This window comes from Triplophysa dalaica, chromosome 22 (genome assembly GCF_015846415.1).
Source record: "Triplophysa dalaica isolate WHDGS20190420 chromosome 22, ASM1584641v1, whole genome shotgun sequence".
In the NCBI taxonomy this organism is placed as follows: domain Eukaryota; kingdom Metazoa; phylum Chordata; class Actinopteri; order Cypriniformes; family Nemacheilidae; genus Triplophysa; species Triplophysa dalaica.
The window spans coordinates 13,593,462-13,606,869 of record NC_079563.1 but is presented as its reverse complement, the minus strand read 5'-3'; the positions used below and the strand labels follow the sequence as shown (position 1 = coordinate 13,606,869).

General features: G+C 46.0%; 1 protein-coding gene across 2 annotated transcripts in view; it reads left to right on the top strand.

The window, feature by feature from the left end:
• Positions 1-13,408, top strand: part of opcml (opioid binding protein/cell adhesion molecule-like) — a 121,228-nt gene that overhangs the window by 39,981 nt on the left and 67,839 nt on the right. The window contains exon 2 of one of the 2 annotated variants that reach the window (XM_056736691.1): positions 13,085-13,252. The exons of the other annotated variant lie outside the window; for it this stretch is intronic. Within the exon in view, the coding sequence (XP_056592669.1) occupies positions 13,085-13,252 (168 nt within the window). The remainder of the gene's footprint in view (positions 1-13,084; positions 13,253-13,408) is intronic. 2 annotated transcript variants of the gene reach the window in all.

Below are 13,408 nucleotides of genomic sequence, written 5' to 3'. Positions count from 1 at the left end.
ACGCTGTATCGCGTCACAATCTCTAGCGAAGCGACGGTAACAAGCCTGGGCGTGTCATCTCGAAGCTTTCGTGAGACTGTAACCTTCCAGTGTGGTGGTCGGGGGGTTCCAGAGCTTTCTTGGAGAAAGATGGGTACAGCCCTGACCGGTAACTTTCACGGACGGGGCCTTAGCTCTCTATAGGCGAGAGGCCGTCCAGATCAGTTTACACCGGGTAAGCGCGACTCTTAATCAGAGAAGCGCTACAGAGGCCACCTCCTACCCGTGGGGAGGAATATGGTGGATATAGGTATGGTCTCGTCCTTGGAGGAGAACGCATGGAACGTGCGGACTGAGTAGTTAACCGCGAGGTGGAGGCCCACCTGGGGAAGCTCATGGGTTACCAGGAGTGGGAACCATTCTCATGAGGATACATCAGACGGAACAGCCCACGGAGGGGGTGTTACAGACGTCCGGTAGCACTAGGTCCGGTTAGAGCTATCTGTGATAGCTCACATGGTATCCCGGCCTAAGGGGGAAGGCTGCTCTGCCCAGCCAGCCCCCAGGGGGTGCTTGTTTGGTGATGGATGGAATGCCTATTCTTAACCAGTGTCTGGGTAAGAAGGGAGGCTGGTGAGGTACCAGTTTCTTAGCGATGTGTTCGGGTAAGAAGAAAAGGTAAATAGCACACTGACCCAACCTGTTAGAGGGTGGAAAGGTGCTTTCGCAGGCATACGCCCCCCCGGATGCCAGTCCTACATGTCGCCACGCAGGACGTGGGCTGACACCGGGTTTACGCGAAGGTTGTTAACCCTTGCGAAGGTGTTTGGGCATAGCCCAACCCGCAGCTCTACAGATGTCTGCTAGAGAGGCGCTTCTGCCAGTGTCCAGGAGGTGGCTAAACTCCGTGTGGAGTGAGCCCTCACTGCCAATGGGCCTGGGAGATTCTGAGATCGGGATGCCGTCGTAACGGCGTCCACGACCCAGTGCGCCAGCCTCTGTTTGGAGACAGCCTTCCCCTTCTGCTGTCCTCCAACAGACACGGAGCTGGTCAGAGCTTCAGAGCTCTGCGTGCGGTCCAGTACGTACTGGACACAACACTAATCGGGTTGGGTCTTCCTCCCCCATGGGGAGCGCCTGCAAGTTCACCACTTGGCCCCGGAGGGAGTAATGGGAACTTCTTGGGCACGCATCCGGGCCTGGGTCTCAAGATAACGTGAGAGTTTCCAGGGCCGAGTTTAAGGCAATCCAGGGACACGGAGGATGCTCGGTGGTCCCCTACCCTCTTGAAGGAAGTGAGCGCCGTCAGGAGGGCCGTCTTACTCTATGAGGAAGATCGGAACCTCCGAGGGGCTCTTTGGGGGGCCCTGAGGCTCCCCAGGACCACTTAGGGTCCCAAGAGGGTATGGAGCGGAGATGAGGCGGATTCCGCCCTCTCGCTGCTTAGGAACCTGGTGACCAGGTCGTGTTGCCCTAGAAACTTTCCACCGACTGAGTCGTGATGAGTGGCAATAGCGACTACATACACTTTCAGTGTGGAAGGGAGATGTTAGTCTCCAGTCTCGTGAGGAGGGGAACACAATCCTGATCAAGCACCTCAGTGGGTCTTTCTCGTTGAGAAAGACACCAGGACGAGAAGAGGCACCGTCTAGAGGCGTGTAACCGCCTAGTAGATGGGGCCCTAGCCTGGGTGATGGTCTCAGCCGTATAGGGGGAGTAGCCATCTTAGGATCTTCTCGTCCCGTCTAGAGACCAGACATGGGTGTTCCAGAGGTCTGATCTGGGATGCCAGAACGTGTCCTTCCCCTGAGAGAGCAGGTCCTCTGTCAGGGGAATGGTTCAGGGGGAGTCGCTGTCCAGAGCATCGGCTCTGAGGCCAAGTGCGGTTAGACCGGTGTGGTGTAACCAATAACACTTGGTGCTCCTGCTCCCTGACCTTGCACAGAGTCTGTACAAGAAGGCTCCTGGGGGGGGGAAGGTGTGCTTCCGCCCATCCCGCGGCCAGCTGTGCGCAAGGATATCCGTGCCGAGGGCAGGGACTATCAAGCGGGCAAATGGTGGTGTTACGGGAGGTGAACAGGTTTTACCTGGGCCTACCCGAACAGCCTCCAAATGAGCTGGACTGCACGGGGGTGGAGTCGCCACTCTCCACGAGGCATAAACTGGCGAGAAAGCACGTCGGCTGTCTAGATCAGTTTGCCCGGGGTGTGTGGCCTGCAGGGAACGAGTAACCTGTTGACTCCACCGGAGGAGGCGTCGAGCAAGTTGTGTTTAGCTGCTGTGTGCGAACGCCACCCTGACGATCTGTATTCGCTACAGCTATAGTGCTGTCCTCGGAACAGCACGTGCATGTCTCGCACGAGAGGCCGTAGCCTGCTCAGTGCAAGTAGCATAGCCCACAACTCTTGGCAATTGATATGCCAGCGCAGGCGGGGGTTCGTCCAACACCCCACCTGCGTGCCCGTTGCACACTACACCGCACCCCTGCAGGGAGACTTCAGTCGTCACCACGACCTGCCTCATAACCTGCTCAAAGGGACCTGAGTCCGTCGAAAAAGTCATAAAGACTAGGGGTTATGGTGCGTCGGCAGCAGGGCGGCATCACCATGCGCCTGCTGCCGGTGTGCCACGCTCTCCTCGGAACTCGACTCTGAAACCAGTGTTGGAGCGGTGTCATGTGCATCAACTCGAGGGGTATTAACCCGCGAGGACGCCATGTGTCCCAGGAGCCTCTGAATTGTTTCAGGGGGACCGCTGTCTGCCTAAAATGTTCATTTCAGACAGTTCAACACTGGTTGGGCACAACTGCGGACAGGTGTGCTGACATGGTGACAGAGCTGAGTTCCATACCGAGAAAGAGGATGCTCTGCACTGGGGAGAGCTTGCCCCTCTCTTGGTTGACCTGGAGTCCCAATCGACCTAGGTGCCGGAGCACCAGGTCCCTTTGTGTACATAACAGATCTCGCGAGTGTGCCAAGATAGGCCAGTCGCTGAGATAGTTTAGTACCCGCTCGCCTTCCTCCTCTCAGGGAGAAAGGGCGGTCAGGGACAGACCGAAAGGGAGGACTCTGTACTGATATGCCCGCCTCTCGCACGCGAACCGTGGGAACGGCCGGTGTCGAGGAGGATCGAGACATGAAAGTAAGCGTCCTTCAGGTCGATTGCCACGAACCAATCCTGACACCTCATAGATGTCAGGACGCGCCTCTGTGTGAGCACCCTGAATGGCAGCTTGTGAAGGTGCTCTGTTCAGGGTACGCAGCCTTTGGGGGCAACCCGCCGTCTTTCTTGGGAACGATGAAGTGCGGGTGGTGACCCACTGAACATCTTGGTTTTGAGGGACGAACTCGATGCCTGTTTTGCCAGAAGGGTGGTGACCTCTACCCGAAGTACGGAGGCGTCCCTGCCTCTGACAGAGGGAGAGATGATGCCCCGAAACTTGGGTGAGTCTCTGGCGAACTGGATCGAGTAACCAAGACGGACCGCCCTCATTAGCCAGCGAGACAGTGTGGGCAGCTCTCGAGCTCCCAGGGACTGTGACAGGGTGACCAAGGGGACGGTCTGCTTCATCATTCCCACGGGGGGTGGTTCGTCGGCTGGCGGAGCTAACCATGTCACGGGGAGTCCCCGGAGGGAAGGTTTTTGCTCCGCCTGCTTACCTGCCTGGCGGGACAACGGCACGCACTGTCGGTTTGAGAGTGGTGACAGCTGTCATATGTGTACGACCTCACGCCTCGCCAGGATGTGAGGTCGGTTCGCCGAGCACAGTCCAGTGGAGTGTGCGATCGGCTGCAAGTAAACCCGGGGAGAACAGAAAACTCAGTGAGTAAGTGGGCGCCAAGCCCTAACAAGGGCCCGGCTTTGGTGACAAGGCAGGAGTCGTCCCGTACCGACCGATCAGAGCCGTGGCTGTGAAGGTTCGGGCCCGATGTTGTTCTCCCTGGGGTCTTCCCGTCAGTGTCCCTTCTCGCGAGGAGGTTGCTGACGGGGTGGAGGTTTCCCCCTCGACCTCTGCTTCCGGGGTGCCGCCTGTGGGGGCACAGGAACCGGAGTCGATGTCGAAAGGGTCCTGGGTTGCAGGGAAGCAGACGTCACGTGAGATCTCGGAGGCCTGTAGGCGGCCGAGTCGCGGCGTGAAAAAAATGTGGTTAATTGCCACGGTCTGCTTCGCCGTCAAAAAACTGCTGAGCGCAGTCCTCGACGGTGTTACCAACAACCCACCCTGCGAGATGAGTGCATCAAGAAAGCGGACTTCCTTGCTGTCACTCTTCTGCACAAGGTATAGCCGGGGGTGTCTCTCCTGGACCACTACCGTGGACATCGTCCGACCCAGGGCCCGTGCCGCCGCCTTAGTCGCCCGTAGAGCGCTGTCAGCGGTGGCACGGAGATCCTGCATTATACCCGGGTCGGCCTTACCCTCGTGGAGCCCTCTCAACGCCCTGGCCTGGCGGACCTGCAGGATGGCCAAGGCATAGAGAGAGGAGGCAGCCTGGCCCGCAACATCGCAAGCTTTCGACACCAGTGATGCCGAAGTCTTACGTGCTTTGGACGGTAGGAGTGGTCGATCCCCCCCCAGGTGGTAGCCGTCCGCGGCACAGGTGCACCGCAGGCGGACGTTCCACCCGGGGGATCTCGACGCAGTCCTTGGCTGCCTCACCATCGAGGGAAGTAAGGGAGCCGGAGCTGGTTTCACTGGAACGGTCCGTGAGTGGAGCGTTCCAAGTTTTACACAGCTCCTCATGCACCTCCGGGAAAAACATGGCACCCGGGGTGGGCGCGGTTTGCACCGCGCACCGACCTCGGGAACCACGTATCCCCGGGTTAGCACGGATGACATCACTTCTGCTTCCTCCTGAACTCGACCGCTGGGGGTGGAGTTTGGATTCGGCAGAGTCGGATGCCAGTCTCCCTCCGATGCTGCGAGCGACATCTCATCTACGTCACACATCGTTTCCGAGTGTGTGCGTGAGGATCCGGACGGTATGCCACCGCCGGTTGGGGAACGTTCAGAAGAGCGAATCGGGGTGCGATCGGCCCGTGAGCACTTGGCTGGCGGGTTTACGTTCGCAGAGTTCCCCGTATCACTAACGCTGCTAACGTGGGTGGTCATCGGGGCCGTAGCCACAGATGTCACAGCCCGGGTAGCAGACGAAATGGTGGCTGGTTCCCGTAGGAAGACAGCCACCCGTGACCGCAACTTCTGAATGACAATCTGCCCGCAGTGCAGGCAGATGTGTCAACGAACGCTGCTTCAGTGTGCTGGACGCCCAGACACCTAATGCAGCGATCGTGTCCATCCCCCTCCTCGATGAGGGTGCCGCACCCAAGAGAACAGCGGGACATGCCGCGCTGGAGATTGCTCAGTTAGTCCTGAAAAGGACTTTTAGAAAAAATCTCTAACACCTCCGGAACCGCCGAGACGCCCAGGGGAAGGTCGCTGCAGGAAGGGACGATCCGCTGTAACACGTCGTAGCACCAGCGTGTAGTTGTAGAGGATTGAATCCTGAGTTGTACTCATGAGCGATGGCTCTGAAGAACAAAAGGTAAGTGAATGCTGCACGCCGGCCTCCTTTTATACCGGATTTCCGGGGGCGGAGCCCGGCATGCAAATTGCATTCGCCAAATTTCATTGGCCTTTTCTATAGTAGTCAGAGTTGATTGGTTCTCAAGGGCGAACCCCATCTGTCGTTCTCGACACAACGTCGAGAGACCGACAGAAAGGGAACTATAGTATTGTGTTGTTTAAACATGAATATGAACTTGTTCTCTTTGCAGTATTCAAAAAACAATGCATCTTTTTTGTTATAGTGAGCAGTTTGTCTCATTTAACTTTCTGCTTATGAAGTTTTTTTTGGAATTAAGGACAAGTGATCGTTTTACTTAAACATACTTAGAAATAGTAAAAATAGACGAACTGAAATTTTTTTTGGAGAGGTCTCTTAATTTTTCCTGTGGTTCCACGGGGAAAAAAAACTAACAGGATTCCTAGGTAAGCATAAATTTTCTGCACAAGTTGCTAGAAGATGTGTGAGTTGCAAAAGTCACTTAACAAGCTTGCCTGTTTGCGAGCAGACGGAAACCCCGCGTTCAGCAAGGTTGGAGGAGGAGAACTGTGTGTGTATATAAACACCTCCATCATTACCCTGTTCCATAGTAAAATTTAACTAAAAATTATTTATAAAAATAAGCATGTTTTCTGAACATATTTCTTGACTTCCCCCATCTGCCATTGGTCAGAGAAATTAATAGTTCTGCCGCCAGTGCATGTTATCCACTGGTTAATTCTGATGTCACACAACACCGCTTCTGATGCCAAAGGTAAACAACAAACAATGCTTATATACAAAAAAAGTTAATGTCAAATATTGGTGCTGGGGATGTTGCGAGCCTGGACTCTACGGTGTACTAGCTTTAAAGGTGCAGTATGTAATATTTTGGAGGATCTACTACAGAAATGCAACTGTGTCTTCAGAGGGGTTTAAAGTCCTTACATAATAAAGCGTTATGTTGTTATTACCTTAGAATGAGCTATTTATATCCATATTCACCGTGGGCCGCCTTACAAGGAATTCGGCATGTTGTTTCTACAGTAGTTCTAAACGAACAAAGTGCTCTACAGAGCGTGTTTGTAAGTACGTTATCTCAATCGGCAAAGAAGCAAAAATGTGATGACATCTTTTTCCTGTGACAGTCGCAGTAGTGCTTCAAAAGGGAGGGTAGGATTGAGCCATTGGTCGCAATTCTAAACCTCACCAACAACTTAGCATTAGGTGCTACTTTTTTGGGGGCTTAAGGTTGCAGGCTAGTGGTTTTGAGTCAAGTCAGCCTCGCTGATGTGTGTGTCACATTCTTAAACAACACATCCGGAAACAACATAAAGCCATCTATGAAGACAGCTGTCATGTTTATTTTGATGTCAATGAAGATTCATCACAATCAACTAAACTTATTTATTAAAAGTAGGTTCATGGGATAAACTCATATATGTTATCGGAGAGACAATTCCACAACCATGATCATGAAGCGGCTTGAAACGAAACGCATATTTGGCATCCGAAATCACAAAAAAACTCTTAATCCTGTGGGGATTGCACATTGCTACTTTAAAGTGTGATATGAATAAATAGTGCTTATATACATCTTTTGAGATAGTAGTTTGTCTTGAAATGAGTAGAGGCTTTGACCTAAAATGGTATTACATCACAAGCCAGTGTTTCAGTTTCAGGATCAAACAAACAGAGCTCATGCTTTATGGGTACAAATGACTTGTAGTGGTGCCTAGGCAATAAAAAGAATATCTTAAATTGACCACTGGCTCTATGTTGTTTTCATCATAACTCTAAAAAAACATCACTGTAGACTGTAATATCTCTTAGCTAAGTGAGCTTTGCCTCTCTCTGATAATGACTGAAAATAACTAAAGAGAAAACAAGTTAATTCTCTGTGAGGGACACAGTATTACAAATCTGCTATTTCATTACTCATTTATTGTACCTCTAAATAACCACTTCATTGATTTGGCTTAAATGTGTGATTGATGAATGGTTTCAAAGCCGTCACTCCTCAACACTTGCCTATTAGCAAACAAAGTAAAAATGGCTACATGCCCCCATGGTGCTTCTAAGGAGATTCCTGCTATGCCGACACAACTGTGTGACAGATAAAAATGGGCAGGCCATGAGCCGCTCCCTGTATGAGATTTGTCATCATATCTAGTCCAGTTGCTTCAGGGTCAGGACTCAAATTAATTCCTAACTGAATACAGCAGACTGTGTGAGTGATAGTGGAGGCTGCTATTTTTGAACAATAGGAATGCACATGTCTGCCGGCTGGATGGATGCATCGGGTCTTTGAATTGTCCTGTAATTTACCAACCTTTGGTCAAACAACGCTCAGCAGAGTTCATTATTGCATTGTAGCACTGCGGGAGGGGATGTCCCTTAAAACCTATTAAAACATTGGGCCACTGGGTTTCAAAACCCTTCTTTAACAAAGTGACCAGCAGGTTGGTACCATCACACTGTATGTATGCAGGATTAACAATGTTTGTTGGCGTTTTCTTGTATATCCGTGATATATAAAAAAGTAGCATAGATAGCATAGTGCATTATTATTTTCACCAAACTACACCAAAACACGTGGAGACAGATATGCCAGTATGGAGAGAGATTCGATTTTGTGTTCTTGCTTTGGGATTCAATGCTGCAGGTTTCAAGCAATATTAGAGGTTTTTATTTATTTCAGCAAACAATTCCACGTCTCAATCGAAGTTCCTGAGCATGTTTTCAAAGCCCAGACAAGACCTTATTGTTTTTCTGAACACTCACTGGTTTGTTATTATCAGCAATATTTCTCAGGAGGTGAATATCCGCTTTCTCACATTGAAGGATTTTAAAATTTCAATATATACATGAGAATGTGTTGAAGCATGAAGCAGAGCACCGTAATATGCTCATGTTTTAGTCATTTTGATGCTTAAACCTAAAAGACATGACAACAAAACATCTGTGTTATCTGGTTTTTGCCTTAAGCAAACTGCGGTTTACTCAAAAGGAATGAAACGTACTAGATGAAGCTCAACCGAGAACATACATCAAACTGCTTTGAAACGTCTGTGATTTGATGAATTTTACATTGCTTTGAAATGAGAAGGAGCAACCTTCAGACAGGACGCAAAATACCACCATGTTCTTTTCCTTGTTTTTTCAATGAAACAAAGAGAAATTTATTCCAAGGACATAATGCTCGGTGTTAGTTTAGCAGAAAAGTTATCACATGAGAGGAGAACTTCAAAGTTCAGTACGAGGTTAGCAGCTCTCCTCTGGGAAAGCACTCCGTTCTGTTCAAACAGATTTCCAAGCTGGAGATAATGGTGGTGTTGCGCATCCTCTAAACTTAACCTTGAGTCAAGGAGTTTAAGGTCAAAAGAGGAAGATTTTAGAAAGGTTTTTCTATTGCTGTCTGGTCTACAGAGAGGTCAGCCTGAAGAGATTTTATTATAAATGCCACAGACTATTTTAAAAATCAGCACATTGTAAATGATGTAAACTTTTTTTTAAAGATACTCTATACATGGTACATTTTATGAATATCCAATAACATGTAAAATTATCAACATGTAGATTTGAGAGCTGTGATGAAAGCTCATTTGACACCAGAATGTTTAAAATACAGCACACACAAGTCATATGGATATATAGTACTTTTATTGTGCTTTTGACGACTGCGTGTCATATTATATTTTCATTGTTTGGAACAAAACAGCACAATCCTTTCCTTTCAAATAAAGCAAATTAATGCTAAAGGCAACAACTCCATATCAGCACTTATTTTTATCGTGTGGTCTAGATCTTAAGATTAAACTTGTCTGAAGGGTGGTAGCCAAACTGACTCGTGAAGTGTGACAAGCATGAATGGTGCATTCTGGGATCAAAGAGTCTGAATTAGTCTTTGTGACATGTCTGAAGTTTGTGACACTAATGACTAGGTTTTGTGAGTTTTGCTTCTGTTTTGTTTCTTACAAAGGTCAAACGGAGGATTATTTGTAGCACAGATATTTTTAAAAGGATACATTTTTTTTCAGAAAGCTGGGCATGGAACACAATGCCATGTGTAGGTTACATCCTACCTTTTCCTCTGTACTATTGCAGGTTCGGTTATTGCTAATACAAGCAGAGCCTGTTGACCTTTGTTAATGTTCTGATTTGCTGCCACTTAACAAAGAACCTTTAAAAAACCTCACAAAGACATATATTAATATAGCAATAAAGACATTCTCAATATTGTATTCAGTGGTTGTTGCTCCAGTGGCTGCGCTTTTATGTTTAGTTGTGAACAGACATTGTTTAACAGCAGAACACACAATGACTTTTTTGTGTCTTTTATAGATATGGGAACAAACATTGCTAAATTATGCTAATCTTTTTTCTGCAACAGCTGCTGAGGTTACTGTTTGTATTCATAATTAGGCCTATAGTTTAAAGAGCAAGCTAAAGACCAACTTTTCCTCTACTGGCAGAAGGGAATGTCAAAAGTTCAGTTAGGGGGTTTGTTCACCCAAAAATGAAAATTTTGTTATTTGCCCTTTGTGGAACACAAGATAATTTTTTGAATAGAATTGTGACACTACACTTTTTGCCCCATAAGAAAAGTAGTGTAAATGGGGACTAATGGTGTGGTCACACTAGACTTTAAACATGCAAATATTCTTATGGTAGATTCGTACGGTACGCGGCAGTCCCATTCATCCAGTTTCTTTTCAAAGGGTAACAAACGGGAGACGGACACGGAACTTTGCGGCATGCGCAGTGATGAACCGATTTTCTACTGGTCACATATCTTCACGAATGCGCAGGTCAGAGTTCACCAAACTTAAACTTTGGAACGCAGGGAAATGCTACACTTAGCACACAAGCTTGAATTTCCGGACCCCACCTGTTAGTCACTATAACATTCTGTGTTGCATCTCTAGAAGAAAAGTCAGGTTGAGTAAATAATGAAAACGTTTTCAATAATATTCATTTTATTCAATGTTTTAGTAATTACTACACTCGTGGTTTTGATGATCCAGTACATGGACAAACACATAAAACATATGCACGAACAAGTGTGAAAGTGACTTATTTTCCTGTTTTTATCAGGTTTTTGTTTGACACATTGATAATGTTTCTCTGTGCAGACTGGAACATTAACATCAAGCCTCAGTAAGAAGGCGAGCGTGCCTGAATACGTTTTGAGTGACTCTAAATGCCAGCCCCAGATTGGATATCAGATATGTCGGACAACTCAGTCGTCTCCCTCCAAATAATTTGCATAATCGTTTGGATTGATAATTGACATTTTCAACATATCTAAAAATGCTTTCCTCAACCTCAGGGATTTTTGGCTCTCACTCCGATGCATATAGCTGAATTAATTTTATCTGAAAAATTTAGATTGAAAAGTTAAAGTGAAATGCATTTACTTCGAAGACAGTGGCAAAGTCTCCCGCACAGTTACCGACCCGGTAGGGTCTCGATCGGCATGTGCCTGAGATTTAGTGGTTGAAATGACATGCTAATGTCCTATTTTTCAACCCCAAATTGCTTTTGACCTTAAGGTTAAATGTGGACGTTTCCAGTGCACATATATAAAGTATTTTTCAATTTGATAAAAAATTAAGAGATAATGAGAAAGATATGATATGCCAGAGTGCATTTAGACTGGAGGTGTCATACCAAACTAATATAGTTCGAAATACAGAGTTAATACTATCTATCTGGTCTTTAACAGGAACCGTATGAGTAAGATTTGTGCCACTGAAAGTCCCTACTATATTTATTGATATGTTTGCAGTTAAAAATGTATAAATTGAAGACAAAAATAAATAGTTTATACCATTAATTTAGTGGGTTAGTGGTATGGAGGGATGTAATGTATAGACAGTTGGATGTCTGGATCTGTAGTGATGGATGATTCTAGATAATCACATCTTCAAGTAATAGAACTACCGCAGAAGAATCCAGGAGGTGATTGAAAGTGACTGCAGTTATATCACAAACAGCAGCCTACGTGACCCATTTTGTGCCTGTCAGAACCTCATAGCTTTGCGAAAGTCAGCAGCTTCACATTTAGTAGTTTACAGCCTGTGCTTGCCTTCTCTTTTCATTCGTTCATATAATCTTTGTTTGTTAATATTAGTGGGGCTCCGTGAGCAGAATGGCCTGCTCTTTCATTTCATTGAGTAGAAATGCTTGCTGTGCAGGTCTGTGGAAGACCTTTCATTTACAGCAGGGCAACGTATGGGATTATCTAATCATGGGTATGATTTTTGCACCCCTGTGATCCATGTCTGAGCATTTATTTACCTGATGGCCTATTGTAACCTATTGACAAGGTTTGGGTCATCAACAATTAACCAAATATACAACCATTTAACGCTGCAATTCCTACACTGCTAATTTTATTGCATGCATGTGTGTATATACATTTCTGCTAGATAACTGGCTCATAGTAGTTGCTGAAATGGTCCAAAGGTATTCCACATTACGTCGGTCAGCCAATCTGCTGGGGTGTGCGTTCAGAAGATTTCAGTTTTTCTCTTTAAAATTAATAAATCAAGGGTATCTTGTTCAACACATGAGGTGCAGATTCACACTACTAATTAGCTAAACTGATTTGTGATTTGCTTAGGTCAGCCGGGTTTTTAATTAAAAAGCAATTGAATCAAAGCACTGTCGCAAGGACCAGGTATAGTATCACAGGAGGATGTATATTTTTAATTAAATCTTATCTCATAGTATATTTCCAGTTGGAGTTCATCGTCATTACTTTAACGTAACGATCAATTGTGAATGAGGAAACAGTCGTATCTTTCAATTCAATTCGCAATATAGCGAATTTACCTTTTGAATGGTTTCCTGAATTGGAAAGTATATGGACAATAAATATACTTTTGGGGGAAATAGCAGTAATATATCAAACTACTCAGATTTTTCTGAGATCAAAAGTCATAGATTTCACTATGAGTTTCTAATCAAATTCTCCAAGACTATATTTTCTGAACTAAAATATGCAAATTTTTAATAGTGCAGTGCAGGACTTTCCTTTATACAGATCATATAACTGCTTAGCAAACCATTATAGCAAGAATTTATATAATGTTGTAAAAACCTAAAAGCAGCAGATCATTATGTAAGGTATAATGTAGAGGCAGCCGGTTGTTATCGCAGAAATAAGCCACGACAGTGAGATCAGAACCTGATACAAAGTTTTTTTTGTATCACACAGAAGGGGCTTATTTCACGATAACGGCATGTCATTAGGTTCAAATGTCAGTTAAAGGCCATTTAGTGACATCATTTGTAAATGTAATATCATATGTTATTATTATATTTAATTTGTCAATAAAACCTGTCAAAATGATTAGCTGCATTCGGGTTACCATATGGTATTAGTTTTCAGAGGTTGTTATCTTGGAATAACAAACTTGCAAATCAGGACTAGCCAATCAGAATGAAGCATTCCAACAAGCCCGTAATAACATATGATTATAAATGTGCAATTCTCAAACCATAACAAACGTTATTTTGTTTTCTTTTGTACATGTTCAATGCTTAAACCACAGAATTCCTTTTTAAGCCAAAACCTGTAATCCATCCATCCATCCATTTTCTACCGCTTATCCGAACTACCTCGGGTCACGGGGAGCCTGCGCCTATCTCAGGAGTCATCGGGCATCAAGGCAGGATACACCCTGGATGGAGTGCCAACCCATCGCAGAAACCTGTAATCAGTGAGCCTAATTATAATTTTTATAATTAAAAAAATATGCATTTTAATTACATCCTATTTGACCCATGCACAGTATTCTTGTGGGGGAATGTCTGGTGTTTATTGTCAAGCTATATCAACAGTGTGATACCTTGCATCCAATAAAATGCTGTTAAAA